This window comes from Prunus dulcis, chromosome 7 (assembly GCF_902201215.1).
Source record: "Prunus dulcis chromosome 7, ALMONDv2, whole genome shotgun sequence".
In the NCBI taxonomy this organism is placed as follows: Eukaryota; Viridiplantae; Streptophyta; class Magnoliopsida; order Rosales; family Rosaceae; genus Prunus; species Prunus dulcis.
This window is the reverse complement of record NC_047656.1, coordinates 14632621-14647811: the sequence shown is the minus strand read 5'-3', so window position 1 is coordinate 14647811 and position 15191 is coordinate 14632621. Positions and strand designations below refer to the sequence as shown.

The window sequence follows — 15191 nt, the reverse complement described above, 5'->3', positions numbered from 1 at the left end:
CTATATTCAGATCTGGGGAAAATGTTGTAGTAAATTCATCCGCCTGGGGCACATTGGATCATCTCCCATGAAGTTAGACACGACATTGACTGCCTTGATAAGTACAAAAGAAGGGGCACCAGCTTAAGAAATTCGCTTCATAGAAATTTTTTGTTCTCTATTTATCCCCTAAAATTATATAAGAAAAAATTTAGCCCTGTGTTATTTTATAAAAAATTAATAATTTAGAGGGCTAAATATTTAGTCATGAATTACATTTAGCCTAGATATAACCTAAGTACATGCATAGAAATTGGAATGGGCTTCATCTGATTGCTAATTGGTGTCCATGGCCTAAAGAATAGAAGTTGAGAAACATCAACCAATTAACTCCATTAATCATCAATGGTCAATTTATCCAATTTACCAGGATTGTTCATATGCTTTTAATTTTGTAAAAAAACACTTAGGCCTAATTTATTTATACCAATTTTAGTGAAATCTCCAATCTAGATAAAAACATGCATGTTTTAAGCTGGACAAAATCTAGACCCCATGGCTCCACCACAGATGCTAGACAGTACAAATACATTTGCTTGTAGAATGAATGACAAACCTCAATTTAGATTATAATAAACAAAATAAAATCTCATTTTGCTAACCAAAATGTTAAACACTCAATCACATTAAACTTTAGTAATCAACTAGAAACTAAGTGATCTTTTTTTGGACAGTGATGAGGCCCTAAAAATAAAAAACCATTAGAGAAAGGAGTTACTTGTTCAAAAGGAAATCATTTTAGAATTTTGGCCCATGCTCCAAACAGCCACTTCATTTCTCTCTCTCTCTCTCTTAGATTACAGGCATCTACCAGTTTAATTGAAGCTGGCAAGGGGAAAAAAAAGGACCAAAACTTACAAGCTTTCCACCTCAAAGAGCCTGCTGAAGGAAAATCTTGAAGAAGCTTGGCGTGTCCACTGGAAAGGCAGCGCCTTTACCCTCTCTCCTGCTCCACACGAACCCAGTTTTAGTTTCAGAGAGTTGAAAGTAGTGTAGGCTCTGCTGCAAGGATGAGCGTTTGAGCCCTTTTTTTGTTGGAGAGAGAAGGACGTTGGAGGTCTTTAATTATAGAGAGATAAAGTCTTGGGTTTTTGTTGGAGATAAGGGCTGTGAAAAGTAATTGTGGGTTCACTGGTAGTGGAGGAAGAACCTTTGGTTAATGACCTTCACTGGTTCCGATATAAAGTAATGAAGATAGGAAGCTTTTGAAACCCCATTTTTCTTCATCTTCTTTCATCTTTATTTAATTAAGAATTTTGGTTTAAGTGAAATTTGTGCAGTTAGGTAGCAAACGGATATGAATCAAAATACACGATGTCTGCCTAGGAAACTCTAGTTTATGCATCAAAATATAGTAAGTTGCACCTACAATAAATCCAGGATTGTACAACATCAGAAATATTTAACTACAAAGCGACTCCCAACTAGTATCCGGAGATCCTCTTTAACTACAGCATATAGTGGTCCATTTACATAGCAAAATGTGATAACTGAGCTCTTTGCATCCCTCTTTAAATGACATAACTTTGCCTAATCAATTTCTGAAAATGTGAACTTTCAGTACAATGTCGTTTCTCTCGATGAGCTCAAACGTACAAACATCTCCTCCCCTCAAACAATTTTCCGTCGCAAATGCAGGCCAGCCACCAGAAAGTTTAGCTGATGATTCTTTATTCCAACCAATCAAATTCACAGGCCACGATCTCTCTCTAACCTGAAGAGTCACGGTTTGCTTCCTCAGTTTGACGAAACTCCGGGCAAACCTAATTGGCACAGTCTTTAAAAAAAATGGAAAGCATGATATTAGACAATAAGAACAGTTTTGAAGAGAGAATACTGATTTATTATTTTTCTTAATATTTTTCACGCTACGGCCTTAAATTATTAGACTACGGAAATAGTTGTAACTTGTTTTTAGAAAGCTTACCAAAGGACCGTATGGGATGTACGATGGCCGCATGACAACAGTAAAAGAAGGGCTTACAGATTCAAAAGCAATAGCTCTCTGAAAGGCTATGGATTTTCCACATGTAGTTGATGCATGCATCCTCCCAACACGATCTTTGACCTCTGATGGTGCTAATGGAAATTTGTCCAATGTTTCAACAGAATCATCATCTGATTCATCTTCCTCTGTTCAAGATTATAATAGGATTTATTGCAAACTAGAACATAATGAGACAAAACACAATAAGAAAAAAATGTACATATTACTTACTTTTCATTTCTGATCTTGAGCAATCTGAGGCTTTGTTTCTCAGTGAAGTTTGAGTCTTTGTTGGTCTAAAGTTCATGTTGCATTCTGCTTTACCACATGTTCTCATTTTCTTGTGCGGCTGAGGACATGGCAATGGAGATTTCTCCCTTGCTTTTCTTGGGCAGGGTGGAAAACCATCCAAGATTTCTACAGAGTTATCATCTTCTTCTTCATAATCAGTTTCTTCCATTTCGGGCTTTGTTATGGCATATTCAACCTCAGTAGATGTTCTATCAAATATTAAAACATGGAAGTTTGAGTTCCCTTCGTATCCAAAGACTAGCCAATTACCGTAGTCAAGAGAGCAAAACTTGGAGAACTCCGGCCAACCCTTGTCAAACCAAACCCCACCATTATTGCATCTTCTGAGTTCTATTTCCCATTCTGCACCATTTGGAAGTTTAAGATGTACTGGACTTGATAAATGTTCTCCATATTTCATCACAAACTTCATTGGAATTTTCTGCAGAACAGAACATGTTAAAGCTTCAATAAAAATAACAAAAGAAATGAATATTTCAATAATCAGAAAACATTCTTAGCATAGTAATAGAGAGAGAGAGAGAGAGAGAGAGAGAGAGAGAGAGAGAGAGGTGCTTACAATTCTGATGTTTTTAGCAGTGTCATCTAGAATGATCTTGAAGAAGTGGGGTATGGGAGCTGAAGATGTTGGAGTGTCATGAGGAGAAGCCATGGATGAATTAACTCAAAAGCTTGATTGAGAGATGTGTTTCAAAATCAAAAGCTTGAATGAGTTTTATGGAAGCATGTTAGACGGAGTTGATATAGTTCACTAAGCTCGAAAAGGAATCTAATTATTTCAATCAACAGAAGGGCCATTACTTTTTTTTTTTCGGGGAAATGGAACTAAGCTCGAAAAGGAATCTAATTATTTCAATCAACAGAAGGGCCATTACTTTTTTTTTTTTTGGGAAATGGAGAGTCATCAGAACTTATTCCGACCCATGTTTGTTGATTGGCTTTCATTTATTTATTTTTTTCATGTCTTTATCTCGTCAATTATTATTATTTTTTCTTTTGAGAAATAGTTATTTCTTCATGTTTAAACAAAAAATATAAGTTATTTTTTCAATATTATATGTGTGCCACTTATTTTTCTTCACTTTGGTTCATGATTAGTGGCATCAATCTAGTCGAATTGATAAAATAGGTCGATTCAAATCGTAATTATAAGTTTAGTTTGGTTTTGATCAAGAAAAATTCAAACGATTTAAAATTAAACTGGACCATATAAGATTTGATTTGGTTCAATTTTGAGCTCTTATTTTTATTTTACATGTGTAGCACTTTAATTATATAATAACGATATATGGATGTTGAATTTGAAGTCTGATGGACCTTAGGAGTTAATGATATTTGAATTGTAGCTATATTAGTTATTGAAATTTAAAGTTTCATGACATGTTGAGTTTTAAGATGGTTTGATCCTATAGAAAAACAAAAATAGAATGTAGCAAGTTATGAAATTTTTGTTGTGATTGGGCTAACAATGTTGAAAAATGCAAAAAGGAAAGTTAATTGAGCTTAGGCCCAAACTAACAGGACTCGCCCCAGAATTTTCCTGAAAACGGGGCGAATCCCGTCTTTGTTCCGACATCTTCCTGATGCCGAGCCCATTTACTAAAAAAACTGAGACTCTCTACCAAAATTTTGGCAGAGTCTCCCCTGTAAATTAAGTAAACCCAACAAAAATTTCAACCTGCAACATACATAGAATAATAATCCCAACCAACAGCATGCTTTCATAATCCAACAAAACATAATAAAGGGCCTCCGGCCTCACAAGTAAAATCTACCGTGAGCGATAACAGAGCATCTACTGAATTAAGATTACAAGAACAGTTGAGTAGAAGAAATTACTCAAATCCTAACTAGGAAAGTTCACAGTTCGAGCCTCGTACACAACTTGCACGCTTCCTGGAGCGACTACTGGCTGGGGGGCGCAAAACTGAAAACATGTGAGTTGACAAAAACAAGATTTACATTTAAAACAATATAGTAACCCCACCGTGTAAAAATAATGCTCAAGACAGGCAGTTTCACAATTCATTACATAATTACTCAAAACATATTTCATTTAAAATTCTTTAAAACACAAGTCATCTCCTTCATAAACCTCATTCTCACAATCTTGCAACTCCTACCAAACCACTGAAAAACCCTAATTTCTTCACTCTTCCAACTATAAATATACATATAAATAAATATATATAACTATACATAGCTATACGATATACTCATCACACTACCTAGGTACCGGGGAAACAATCCAATTGGGGGATCGTTTGACTAGCCCGCAGGATTTTCAGGTGCTATCCTGCGTCTAGGGATGAGCGGTCCAACCGGGGGACGAAACTCCATAGCTCACACACCAGAACATCCAACGCCATGTGTAGCTCCCAAACTATGTCCTACGCGCGCAGACTGGATCATCACACATCGGAACATCCAACGCCATGGGTGATGACCCTAAACATTATACAGAGTCTTTCCATACGCCGGAGCATCCAACGCCGCATATGGAAAGTGTCTCACACGCCGGAACATCCAACGCCGTGTGTGAGACGGATAACCTATTCTTCCCACACGCTGGAACATCCAACGCCGCGTGTGGAAAGTCTAATAACTGGGGAAGGTACTTACATAGTGTAATCATACAACTTCTCTCAACAACTCCTTATATCCAAGTTCTTCCACAACTCACTTCAACAACCTAAGTATCTCGCTATATATATATATATATATATATATATATACTTCCCCAAAATCCATATAAAATATACCCTCGATATCCAAATATGCCAAACCCACAATATATTGCCACAGCGCTATACAAACATCAAATTCAACTCATGAATATAATATATTCAATAAACCATTAAAACATTATGCAAAAATCTTTCATCAATAAAACCATGCATATGATTGAAAACAAAGTCCACTCACAAATATTCCCACACTGCCTAACCACGAAAGGGTCCTGCCTGCTGAGTACGTGCAGTCGGAGCACCTATTTCGATATACGAACCTTTAATTAATATAAAATTACGTCGAAGCAGAAATCACAAATTAAATACTTAAATCCCCAAATTCTTAGTACGTGCACGTTGAAGAAGGTATCCTAAGGTCCGATTACAGGTTTAGGAATTGTTCACGCTTGTACGGTTATCGCTAACCCACAAACTTTGCATTATTGAATCGGAACATCCGGGGCTCCGATTCATAATCCGTGAAGTCCAACACGGTTCTAGGAATACCTATAACAACATATTTTGATTGGGAAAAGATCTAACGGTCAGAACCTATCGAACCTAGATAACGCACAATATGCGAAAATTCGTTTGATAGTCAAACGACGTCCAAATTAAGATCCGCGAAATCTTATGCACTCGTGACAACTTAAGGATCTCATCGGGTCAAATTGCAACTTCACCAGCCTTGCCCACAAGCCGCCGCATGCTCCGGCAGCTGGTGGGTGTGTAGAGTAAATTCTGGCGACGGAAAAACTCCACACCCGAGCTCACCCTTCCTATCCTAACTTCTACTCAAGGTTAGGATCTCTTCATTCAATTACGGGGAGGACCAATTCGGACGGCAACTGGCTGGAATTTCACTTTGAAATCCGACCAAAACCTAGGTTTTGAAAATCAGTTTTTATCCAATAAATCGATTCAAACCTATGCAACAGTCAGCTAGAACTCGAAAAATGAGGAAGAAACCATACCTCACTCATCGGGTTTGGGCGGCGGAGACGGCGGCGCGACGACAGGAAATCTCCAGTTTGAACTAGTCGAGATCGTGGCCGAAATTCATGGTTTACGACCGGAAAAGCTGGGGGGTCTTGACCGGGACATCGAGGGGAGTCGATCGGGACCAGTGGTGTGCCTGGCCGTGGCCGGTGTTGGGAGAATCACAGAGAGAGAGAGAGAGAATCGGCGTCGGGGAGAGAGAGAAAGAGAGAGAGAGAGACTGAGGAGAGAGAGAGAAAACTGATCGCGTAAGGAGAGAGAGTGTTGAGGTGAAAAAAATCTGATTTTTACCAAATTTTTTGAAATAATTACAGTTTTGCCACTGATAATGTTTTGATCGCTATTTCCTCATTTTCGCTATTTCCTCGTTACAACTCCGTTTCAAGCCTATCGCGTGTCTACGAATTCGTCTCAGTACCACCTACCCAAAAATACCAGTCGTGGTCCCAAAATCCTTCCAAATAAAAAAATGACCAATTTACCTCTACCCCAAGGGTAAATTTGTAATTCCACTTTAAATCAATAAAATAGACATTAAATTTGGAGTCGGGGTGTTACACAAACCAGCCGAACAAAACCAAATCAAATCGCCTTAAATTAGTTTGGTTTGGTTTAGTTTCCTCCATATTTTTGTCAAAACCAACTAAACCAAATCATTATATTGTAATTGATTTGGCTACAATTTTGAAGTGAAACCAATCCAAATCAGATCGTGCCCACCCTTTGTTGAGGAGAACATTTTTACTCACCCATAATTGGTGTTTGGTAATAAATTTGGTCAAAATAAATTGTGCATGGATTAAAACATGCATGTTTTAAGCTGCACCACAGATGCTAGACGGTACAACTACATGTGCTTGTAGAATGAATGACAAACCGCAATTTAGATATAATAAACAAAATAAAATCCCATTTTGCTAACCAAAATGTTTAACACTCAATCACATTAAACTTTAGTAATCAACTAGAAACTAAGTGATCCTTTTTTGGACAGTGATGAGGCCCTAAAAATAAAAAAAACCATTAGAGAAAGGAGTTACTTGTTCAAAAGGAAATCATTTTAGAATTTTGGCCCAGGCTCCAAACAGTCACTTCATTTCTCTCTCTCTTTCTCTTTCTCTTTCTCTCTTAGATTACAGACATCTACCAGTTTAATTGAAGCTGGCAAGGGGAAAAAAAAGGGACCAAAACTTACAAGCTTTCCACCTCAAAGAGCCTGCTGAAGGAAAATCTTGAAGAAGCTTGGCGTGTCCACTGGAAAGGCAGCGCCTTTACCCTCTCTCCTGCTCCACACGAACCCAGTTTTAGTTTCAGAGAGTTGAAAGTAGTGTAGGCTCTGCTGCAAGGATGAACGTTTGAGCCCTTTTTTGTTGGAGAGAGAAGGACGTTGGAGGTCTTTAATTATGGAGAGATAAAGTCTTGGGTTTTTGTTGGAGAGAAGGGCTGTGAAAAGTAATTGTGGGTTCACTGGTAGTGGAGGAAGAACCTTTGGTTAATGACCTTCACTGGTTCTGATATAAAGTAATGAAGATAGGAAGCTTTTGAAACCCCATTTTTCTTCATCTTCTTTCATCTTTATTTAATTAAGAATTTTGGTTTAAGTGAAATTTGTGCAGTTAGGTAGCAAACGGATATGAATCAAAATACACGATGTCTGCCTAGGAAACTCTAGTTTATGCATCAAAATATAGTGTTGCACCTACAATAAATCCAGGATTGTACAACATCAGAAATATTTAACTACAAAGTGACTCCCAACTAGTATCCGGAGATCCTCTTTAACTACAGCAAATAGTGGTCCATTTACATAGCAAAATGTGATAACTGAGCTCTTTGCATCCCTCTTTAAATGACATAACTTTGCCTAATCAATGTCTGAAAATGTGAACTTTCAGTACAATGTCGTTTCTCTCGATGAGCTCAAACGTACAAACATCTCCTTCCCTCAAACAATTTTCCGTCGCAAATGCAGACCAGCCACCAGAAAGTTTAGCTGATGATTCATTAGTCCAACCAATCAAATTCACAGGCCACGATCTCTCTCTAACCTGAAGAGTCACAGTTTGCTTCCTCCGTTTGACGAAACTCCGGGCAAACCTAACTGGTACATGCTGCATAATATGGATATATGGTACTCAACACAATCACTATATGGAAATGAAACTCTATGCAAACCAAGAGAGGATTAGTAAATAAATAATGTAGGTGATTTTGAACTAGTGCATAGACAACATATATACATATACACATCTATGCACAAGCAATTAGCTTACATTTAGTATTTATGTTTGAAGCTAAGTTGTATAAGTATGTACTTGTAGAACCTACCAATGGCTGATATGTTGACCCTACAGTGGCTGTAAAGGATGGATTCTTTGGGATGAACCTGTTGGCAGTTCCAAGAGCCCTTGAAGATGAATTTAAAGGCCTTTGCGTAATCTGCCCATCAGTCTTCAACCCTTTGTACCTGCCTACAGTACAGCCAACAAAATATAATCTGAATTCCTCAATCTTAATTTTGGGAATGTCGCATTCTCATGGGCTAACCAATTTCGAGAGGATCAAGAGAGCAAGACAAACCATTTTCACAAACTGTGGTGCGACCAGTTTCAACTTTATTTATGGGGCTTCTCCTTTTCTCAACTTGATCAATTGCTCCTCCGCCAAGGCCTGTGTTCCCCAAAAATTACACACACAAAAACAGAATTTGTGTAAGTTACAATGCAGATATAATGAGCATATATTTCACAAATGAATTTACCTGGTGACAAGGAGCAATCTTCGGCTTCGTTGGTGCGGTAAAAGACAACTTCAAATAAATGTTCATTGCGGTCAATCAATACAAAAACACACACATCACCGACCTTCAAATTATTGTCCCTTGCAAACGCAGACCAACCATGCTGGAATCGAGCCCTTGAATTTTGATATTTGAATTCAACAGGCCAAGTTCTTCCATCTAAAATCTTAAGGATGATGTTACCAGCAGACTGCTTGACGAGATGTTGCATTGCAAACGGACGGGGGAAATGCTAAAACAAAAAGGAAATTCGGAAAAAAGATAAGAATTTTTTTTTAACTAGTTATGATTCTTCTCTTTGAGAGGGGAGTGTCATTGCTTAATATTTTTTCACACTGACATCAAATAGGAGTGAGCATAGTTTGATGATGCATCAAGGGAGAAAGCTTACCAGGTAATGTTTTAGGATATAAGAAGGTTGAATGGCAACCAAGCAATAAGGATTTTCGGATTTGAAAGCATTAGCTCTCTGAAGAGCCAGAGCTTTTTCACTTTTAGTCAATGGATGCATCCTCCCAAGAACATCAGGTGTTCGTTTTAGGAATATTTGACTGCTAGATGAGCCTCCAAAATCTTTCTTTGTGGGCAGATCATCTTCTCCTGTTAAAGAATATAATAGGATCTTACAAGACAAATAAGGTTGTATCTTAATTGTTTTGGAAGAAAACACAATAAGGTAAACAATAAAAGACCAAATATAACACTCCGTACTTTTGATTTCTGATTTAGACCAATGTGTAGCCTTTCCAAAAGCTATAAATAAATAAATATATATATATATATATTATGCATTCATAATGTTGCACAAACTCAAAAAATTAACAACTGATTACTTACCTGAAGGCAAGGAGCAATTCGCAGCTTCAGTAGCTCGGAAAAAGACAACTTCAAATGAGAGTTTAATGTCCTTAATCAAGATAAAGACACAAACATCCCCGAGTTTCAAATTATTGTCCCTTACAAATACCCTCCAACCTTGCAGGAATCGGACTTTCGGTTTTGGATATGAGAACTTAACAGACCAAGTTCCTCCGTCCGAAACCTTAAGGATGGCATTAGCAGGCTGCTTCATAAGATGTCTCTTGGCAAACCCTGCTGGCACAGTCTTTAAAAAAAAGGGAAAGGATGATATTAGACAATAAGAACAGTTTTGAAGAGAGAATATTGATTTATTATGTTGCTTAATACTTTTCACGCTACGGCCTTAAATTATTAGACTATGGAAATAGTTGCAACTTGTTTTTAGAAAGCTTACCAAGGGACCGTATGAGATGTACGATGGCTGCATGACAACAGTAAAAGAAGGGCATACAGATTCAAAAGCAATAGCTCTCTGAAGAGCTATAGCTTTGCCACTTGTAGTTGATGCATGCATGCTCCCAACACCATCTTTGACCTCTGATGGGTCTGATTCATCTTCCTCTGTTCAAGATTATAATGAGACAAAACACAATAAGAAAAAATGTATATATTACTTACTTTTCATTTCTGATCTTGAGCAATCTGAGGCTTTGTTTCTCAGTGAAGTTTGAGTCTTTGTTGGTCTAAAGTTCATGTTGCATTCTGCTTTACCACATGTTCTCATTTTCTTGTGCGGCTGAGGACATGGCAATGGAGATTTCTCCCTTGCTTTTCTTGGGCAGGGTGGAAAACCATCCAAGATTTCTATAGAGTTATCATCTTCTTCTTCATAATCAGTTTCTTCCATTTCGGGCTTTGTTATGGCATATTCAACCTCAGTAGATGTTCTATCAAATATTAAAACATGGAAGTTTGAGTTCCCTTCGTATCCAAAGACTAGCCAATTACCGTAGTCAAGAGAGCAAAACTTGGAGAACTCCGGCCAACCCTTGTCAAACCAAACCCCACCATTATTGCATCTTCTGAGTTCTATTTCCCATTCTGCACCATTTGGAAGTTTAAGATGTACTGGACTTGATAAATGTTCTCCATATTTCATCACAAACTTCATTGGAATTTTCTGCAGAACAGAACAAGTTAAAGCTTCAATAAAAATAACAAAAGAAATGAATATTTCAATAATCAGAAAACATTCTTAGCATAGAGAGAGAGAGAGAGAGAGAGAGAGAGAGAGAGAGAGAGAGAGAGAGAGAGAGAGAGAGATGCTTACAATTCTGATGTTTTTAGAAGTGTCATCTAGAATGATCTTGAAGAAGTGGGGTATGGGAGCTGAAGATGTTGGAGTGTCATGAAGAGAAGCCATGGCTGAATTAACTCAAAAGCTTGATTGAGAGATGTGTTCAAAATCAAAAGCTTGAATGAGTTTTATGGAAGCATGTTAGACGGAGTTGATATAGATCACTAAGCTCGAAAAGGAATCTAATTATTTCAATCAACAGAAGGGCCATTACTTTTTTTTTTTGGGAAAATGAAGAGTCAATACTTTAGTCAGTACTTATTACGACCCTAGTACTTATTACGACCCCATGCTTGTTGATTGGTTTTTATTTATTTATTTATTCATGTCTTTAACTCTTCAATTATTATTTTTTTCTTTTGAGATATAGTTATTTCTTCATGTTTAAACAAAAAATATAAGTTATTTCTCCAATATTATCTGTGTGCCACTTATTTTTCTTCACTTTGGTTCATGATTAGTGGCATCAATCTAGTCAAACCGATAAAATCGGTCGATTCAAATCTTAATTATCAATTTAGTTTGGTTTTGATGAAGAAAACAAAATATTTAAAATCAAACCGAATCATATATGATTTGATTTGGCACTTTAATTACATAATAACAATATATGGATGTTGAATTTGAAATTTGATGGACCTTAGGAGTTAATGATATTTGAATTGTAGCTATATTAGTTATTGAAATTTAAAGTTTTATGACATGTTGAGTTTTAGGATGGTTTGATCCTATAGAAGAAAAAAAAATAGAATGTAGAAAGTTATGAATTTTTTGTTGTAATTAAGCTAACAATGTTGAAAAATGCAAAAGGGAAAGTTATTTGGGCTTAGACCCAAACCAGTCGAACAAAACCGAATCAACCCATCTTAAATTGGTTTGGTTTGGTTTGGTTTAGTTTCCTCCATGATTTTTATCAAAACCAACTGAAACAAATCATTATATTGTAATTGATTCGGCTACAATTTTGAAGTGAAACCGATCCAAATCAGATCATGCCCACCCTTTGTCAAGGAGAACATTTTTACTTACCCATAATTGGTGTTTTGTAATAAATTTGGTCAAAATAAATTGTGCATGGTTAATGGCTGTACGGATGAGAATGTCCTTAGTAGTTAGATCCAAGCATTGTTATTTTGTCCCTTTTCATCGTGCACCTACCTAGGAATTAAGTTGATTGAAAGTTAAGACAAGATAAGAATTCAAATAAACAAATTTTGTCTGTACAAAGTAGGGGTGGGCATCAATCGGGCTAAATTGACTAAATTGGTGAAACCAAATTACAATTATGGGTTTAGTTTGATTTTGATGAAGAAAAAGTCAAATGGTTTACCTTTACACTCACGGTTCTCATTTCTTTTTTACTTCAACAATAATAACTCTTTCTGGCAACGAGGTCTAGCCCGATGAAAAGGGTCTTGACTTGTAGTCCAGCAGTCTTAGGTTCGAACTCATATAACATCTTGGTAATGTGTGTGTATGTGAGAAACTTTTACTTCCCTTGTAGCTATCAGTTGTATTTTTATAAATAAAATTAAAAAAAAAACCTTGCTAAAAAAATCTTTGTGATTAACAATCATTTCCTTTTATACGATGTATCAATAAGATTTTGCCTAGAAACTTAAACGATAAAATAATGCACCTAAAACTCAAGATTTTGATAAGATCAGAAATATCACAAGTATAGCACAATTAACTATTGTAGGAGCTAAAATACGCCAACACATCTCCTTTCTTTTTCAAGGTTATTAGCTATCGTAGGAGCTGCGCTATTATGATTTATGAAGAAGAAGCTCATCAAAACCCACGTGAGAATCTTTTGTCCCCTCAGCCAAACCACAAACGTCATTGACCAGATTACGAGTCTCGCAATATGTGCTAGCTAGCTGGTGTTTCCTTTTTTTGACCCACCAATCACCACAGCAGCATGCTAAGTAAAATATTACGGACAAGGAGCATTTACTGGGATGATGATGGCTTTGTATTTTTCCTGAATTTGGCATTTTGATTTTTACTTTTTATCCTGTTCATAATGTTCCAAAATATTGCAGAACCATATTATTAAAAAGTTCAACCAAAAAAAAAAAAAAAATCATCTTCAAATATTCATAAAATTAAGTCACAAGTTATCCGAGAAGATAGCATAACATGATAATAAAAGAGGTCTTGCATATAAGCTAGAAACAACATATTACTCATAAGCTCAAACACACAGGCATCACCTTCTTCCAAATGACTGTCCTTCACAAATGCCCCCCAACCAAAATTGTGGAATCTTGTTCTTGGTCTCCCCTTGTATACAGTGGTAATGCACTTGACTGCCCAAGATCTCTCATCATTTGAGATCTGCAGGGTCACATCTGATGAAACACCTCTTGCAAGTATGCGTTTGTTGGCAAAGGGTACACTTATTGGCTTCAAACATAAGAAAACACAAAATAAGCAAACCAAAATTTACCAAACCAAAATTGAAAAGAAAAGAAAAAAGTGTCCAGCTCATTTCTCTCCTAACCTCATTAGGGTTGGTTACCAGGTGAGTTGATAAGTATGATAGATGCATTTTCATCACAAAAAAATGGATTGTTAGATTTGAAGCTTAAAGCTTTTGAGTATGCTAAATCTTCAAGTTCTGTCTTTGCAAAAGTTCTCAATGGAGCCTCTGATGCAGTAGACTTTCCTCCATGATCAGCACCTGTTTAGCTCCCATGATTCAAAACAATTACAAGTCACCAAAGAAAAGAAGAACCAAAAAAATATCATAACCAAATTTACAGAATTCTCTAAGGACTAGGTGAACTTACCATGAGTTCTTTTTTCCCTGTCATGCTTATTTCCTTGACCTTCAGTTTCACTACTTGGATTGGAATTGCCTTCAGCTTCATCATCAGTACTTGAACTGAAATAGTTCATCTCTAGAGTATTTCTCATGAAAATGCGAACTCTGAAATGGGAATGTTCCCCTCCATAATTGAAGAATAACAAGCAACCATGCTTTAGGGAGTAAAATTTCGCGAATTCTGGCCATCCCTTTTGCAGCCAAATCTCTCCGTTGCAGGGCCTAGTCAGTTTTACTGGCCAAACTGCACCATCTGGAACCTCAAGGAATATTTTGTCCGCCATTAAATCTCCATATTCCAACACAAGCATCTTTGGAATTTTCTACAATATTAAAAACTTCCTCAAATTAAGATATGTATTCATGTATAAATTTAAATATGTGCATGAAAAATAAATAAATAAAAAGGATACAAAGATCGGACTACTTGCGCCATGCAGCTGGTTAATTTCCTTTGAGTGTGAGTTACCCTTTGAAAACTAATTAAATTCAGGGTTAAAGAGTATAGCATTCTCTTTTTCTTTTAGATGAAAAAGGAAAACATGTTTAAGGTCTAAAATTTATAACTAGAAAAGAAGACTGACCATGAGAATAAAGATGAAGAAAAAGCTAGCTAGGTTTCAACTTACAAGCTTCCCATCTTGAAGAGCCTGCTGAACGACAATCTTGAGGAAGCTTGGAAATGGAGTGCTCAATTGAAAGGCAGGGCCTTTGCCCTCTCTCCTGCTCCTAGAACTCATATGATCAAAGTTAATGAGACCCTTTGTTTTTCTGTTTTTGTTTTTGGGAGGCTTTCTACACTATGGAGAGGGTGATTGATGATATATCCATTTGTGAAGACATCAGAGAAGATGGCTTATCAACCATGTGCAAATGCTGTGTTTTTATTTAAAATAATTAATGCAGATGTGGATGGGTTAGGAACTTAGGACCACATTGATCGAGACTTTTTTGATATGCAGACATAGATGTAGACTCTTTTTTTTTTTTCTTTTTTTTCATATGAGCAAAGCTTGGCTCCTTAGGAGCTCCTCCTTAAAGCAAATGAAATTTTGACAAGCTTTTTCCTTTTCGTATTTGTTTCCCCTAACGTAGGTAAGTGAAGTCATAAATATACATAGGCAAGGCGCAGTCCCATAAAACAAATACAAGTTGGGCTGTTGGCAAGGGTTACAATTGGTGACATCTCAAGTGCATTAGAAAGTTTCTTCGTTTTAATTGAAAGCATAATGGAGTCGATTTTGAGCTATAGAATTTGAATAAAGCGCTACTCTTATTTTAGTATATAATAATTAAGTTAATGTTTAAAGCAAATTAAGCGTACAAAATTTTAA

The 15191-nt window shown here is 36.6% G+C and overlaps 3 protein-coding genes across 3 annotated transcripts; all 3 read right to left on the bottom strand.

The window, feature by feature from the left end:
* Window positions 1-1406: 1406 nt before the first annotated feature.
* On the bottom strand, window positions 1407-3029 carry LOC117634003 (B3 domain-containing transcription factor VRN1-like). The gene is made up of 4 exons (XM_034367897.1): window positions 2898-3029; window positions 2258-2759; window positions 1967-2172; window positions 1407-1816 (listed from the first exon to the last, which is right to left on the bottom strand). The coding sequence occupies exons 1-4, from the start codon at window positions 2988-2990 to the stop codon at window positions 1574-1576; spliced, it is 1044 nt and encodes a 347-aa protein (XP_034223788.1). The 5' UTR covers window positions 2991-3029; the 3' UTR covers window positions 1407-1573.
* A 4739-nt stretch (window positions 3030-7768) lies between these two features.
* On the bottom strand, window positions 7769-11090 carry LOC117635435 (B3 domain-containing protein LOC_Os12g40080-like). Its single transcript, XM_034369754.1, has 9 exons — window positions 10998-11090; window positions 10346-10847; window positions 10122-10288; window positions 9704-9971; window positions 9258-9466; window positions 8828-9098; window positions 8647-8736; window positions 8395-8537; window positions 7769-8177 (listed from the first exon to the last, which is right to left on the bottom strand). The coding sequence occupies exons 1-9, from the start codon at window positions 11088-11090 to the stop codon at window positions 7935-7937; spliced, it is 1986 nt and encodes a 661-aa protein (XP_034225645.1). The 3' UTR covers window positions 7769-7934.
* A 2010-nt stretch (window positions 11091-13100) lies between these two features.
* LOC117634004 (B3 domain-containing protein At1g49475-like) lies at window positions 13101-14780 on the bottom strand. The gene is made up of 4 exons (XM_034367898.1): window positions 14487-14780; window positions 13823-14180; window positions 13534-13713; window positions 13101-13436 (listed from the first exon to the last, which is right to left on the bottom strand). Exons 1-3 carry the CDS (start codon window positions 14595-14597, stop codon window positions 13538-13540), a joined length of 645 nt encoding a protein of 214 aa, XP_034223789.1. The 5' UTR covers window positions 14598-14780; the 3' UTR covers window positions 13101-13436; window positions 13534-13537.
* Window positions 14781-15191: the final 411 nt, after the last annotated feature.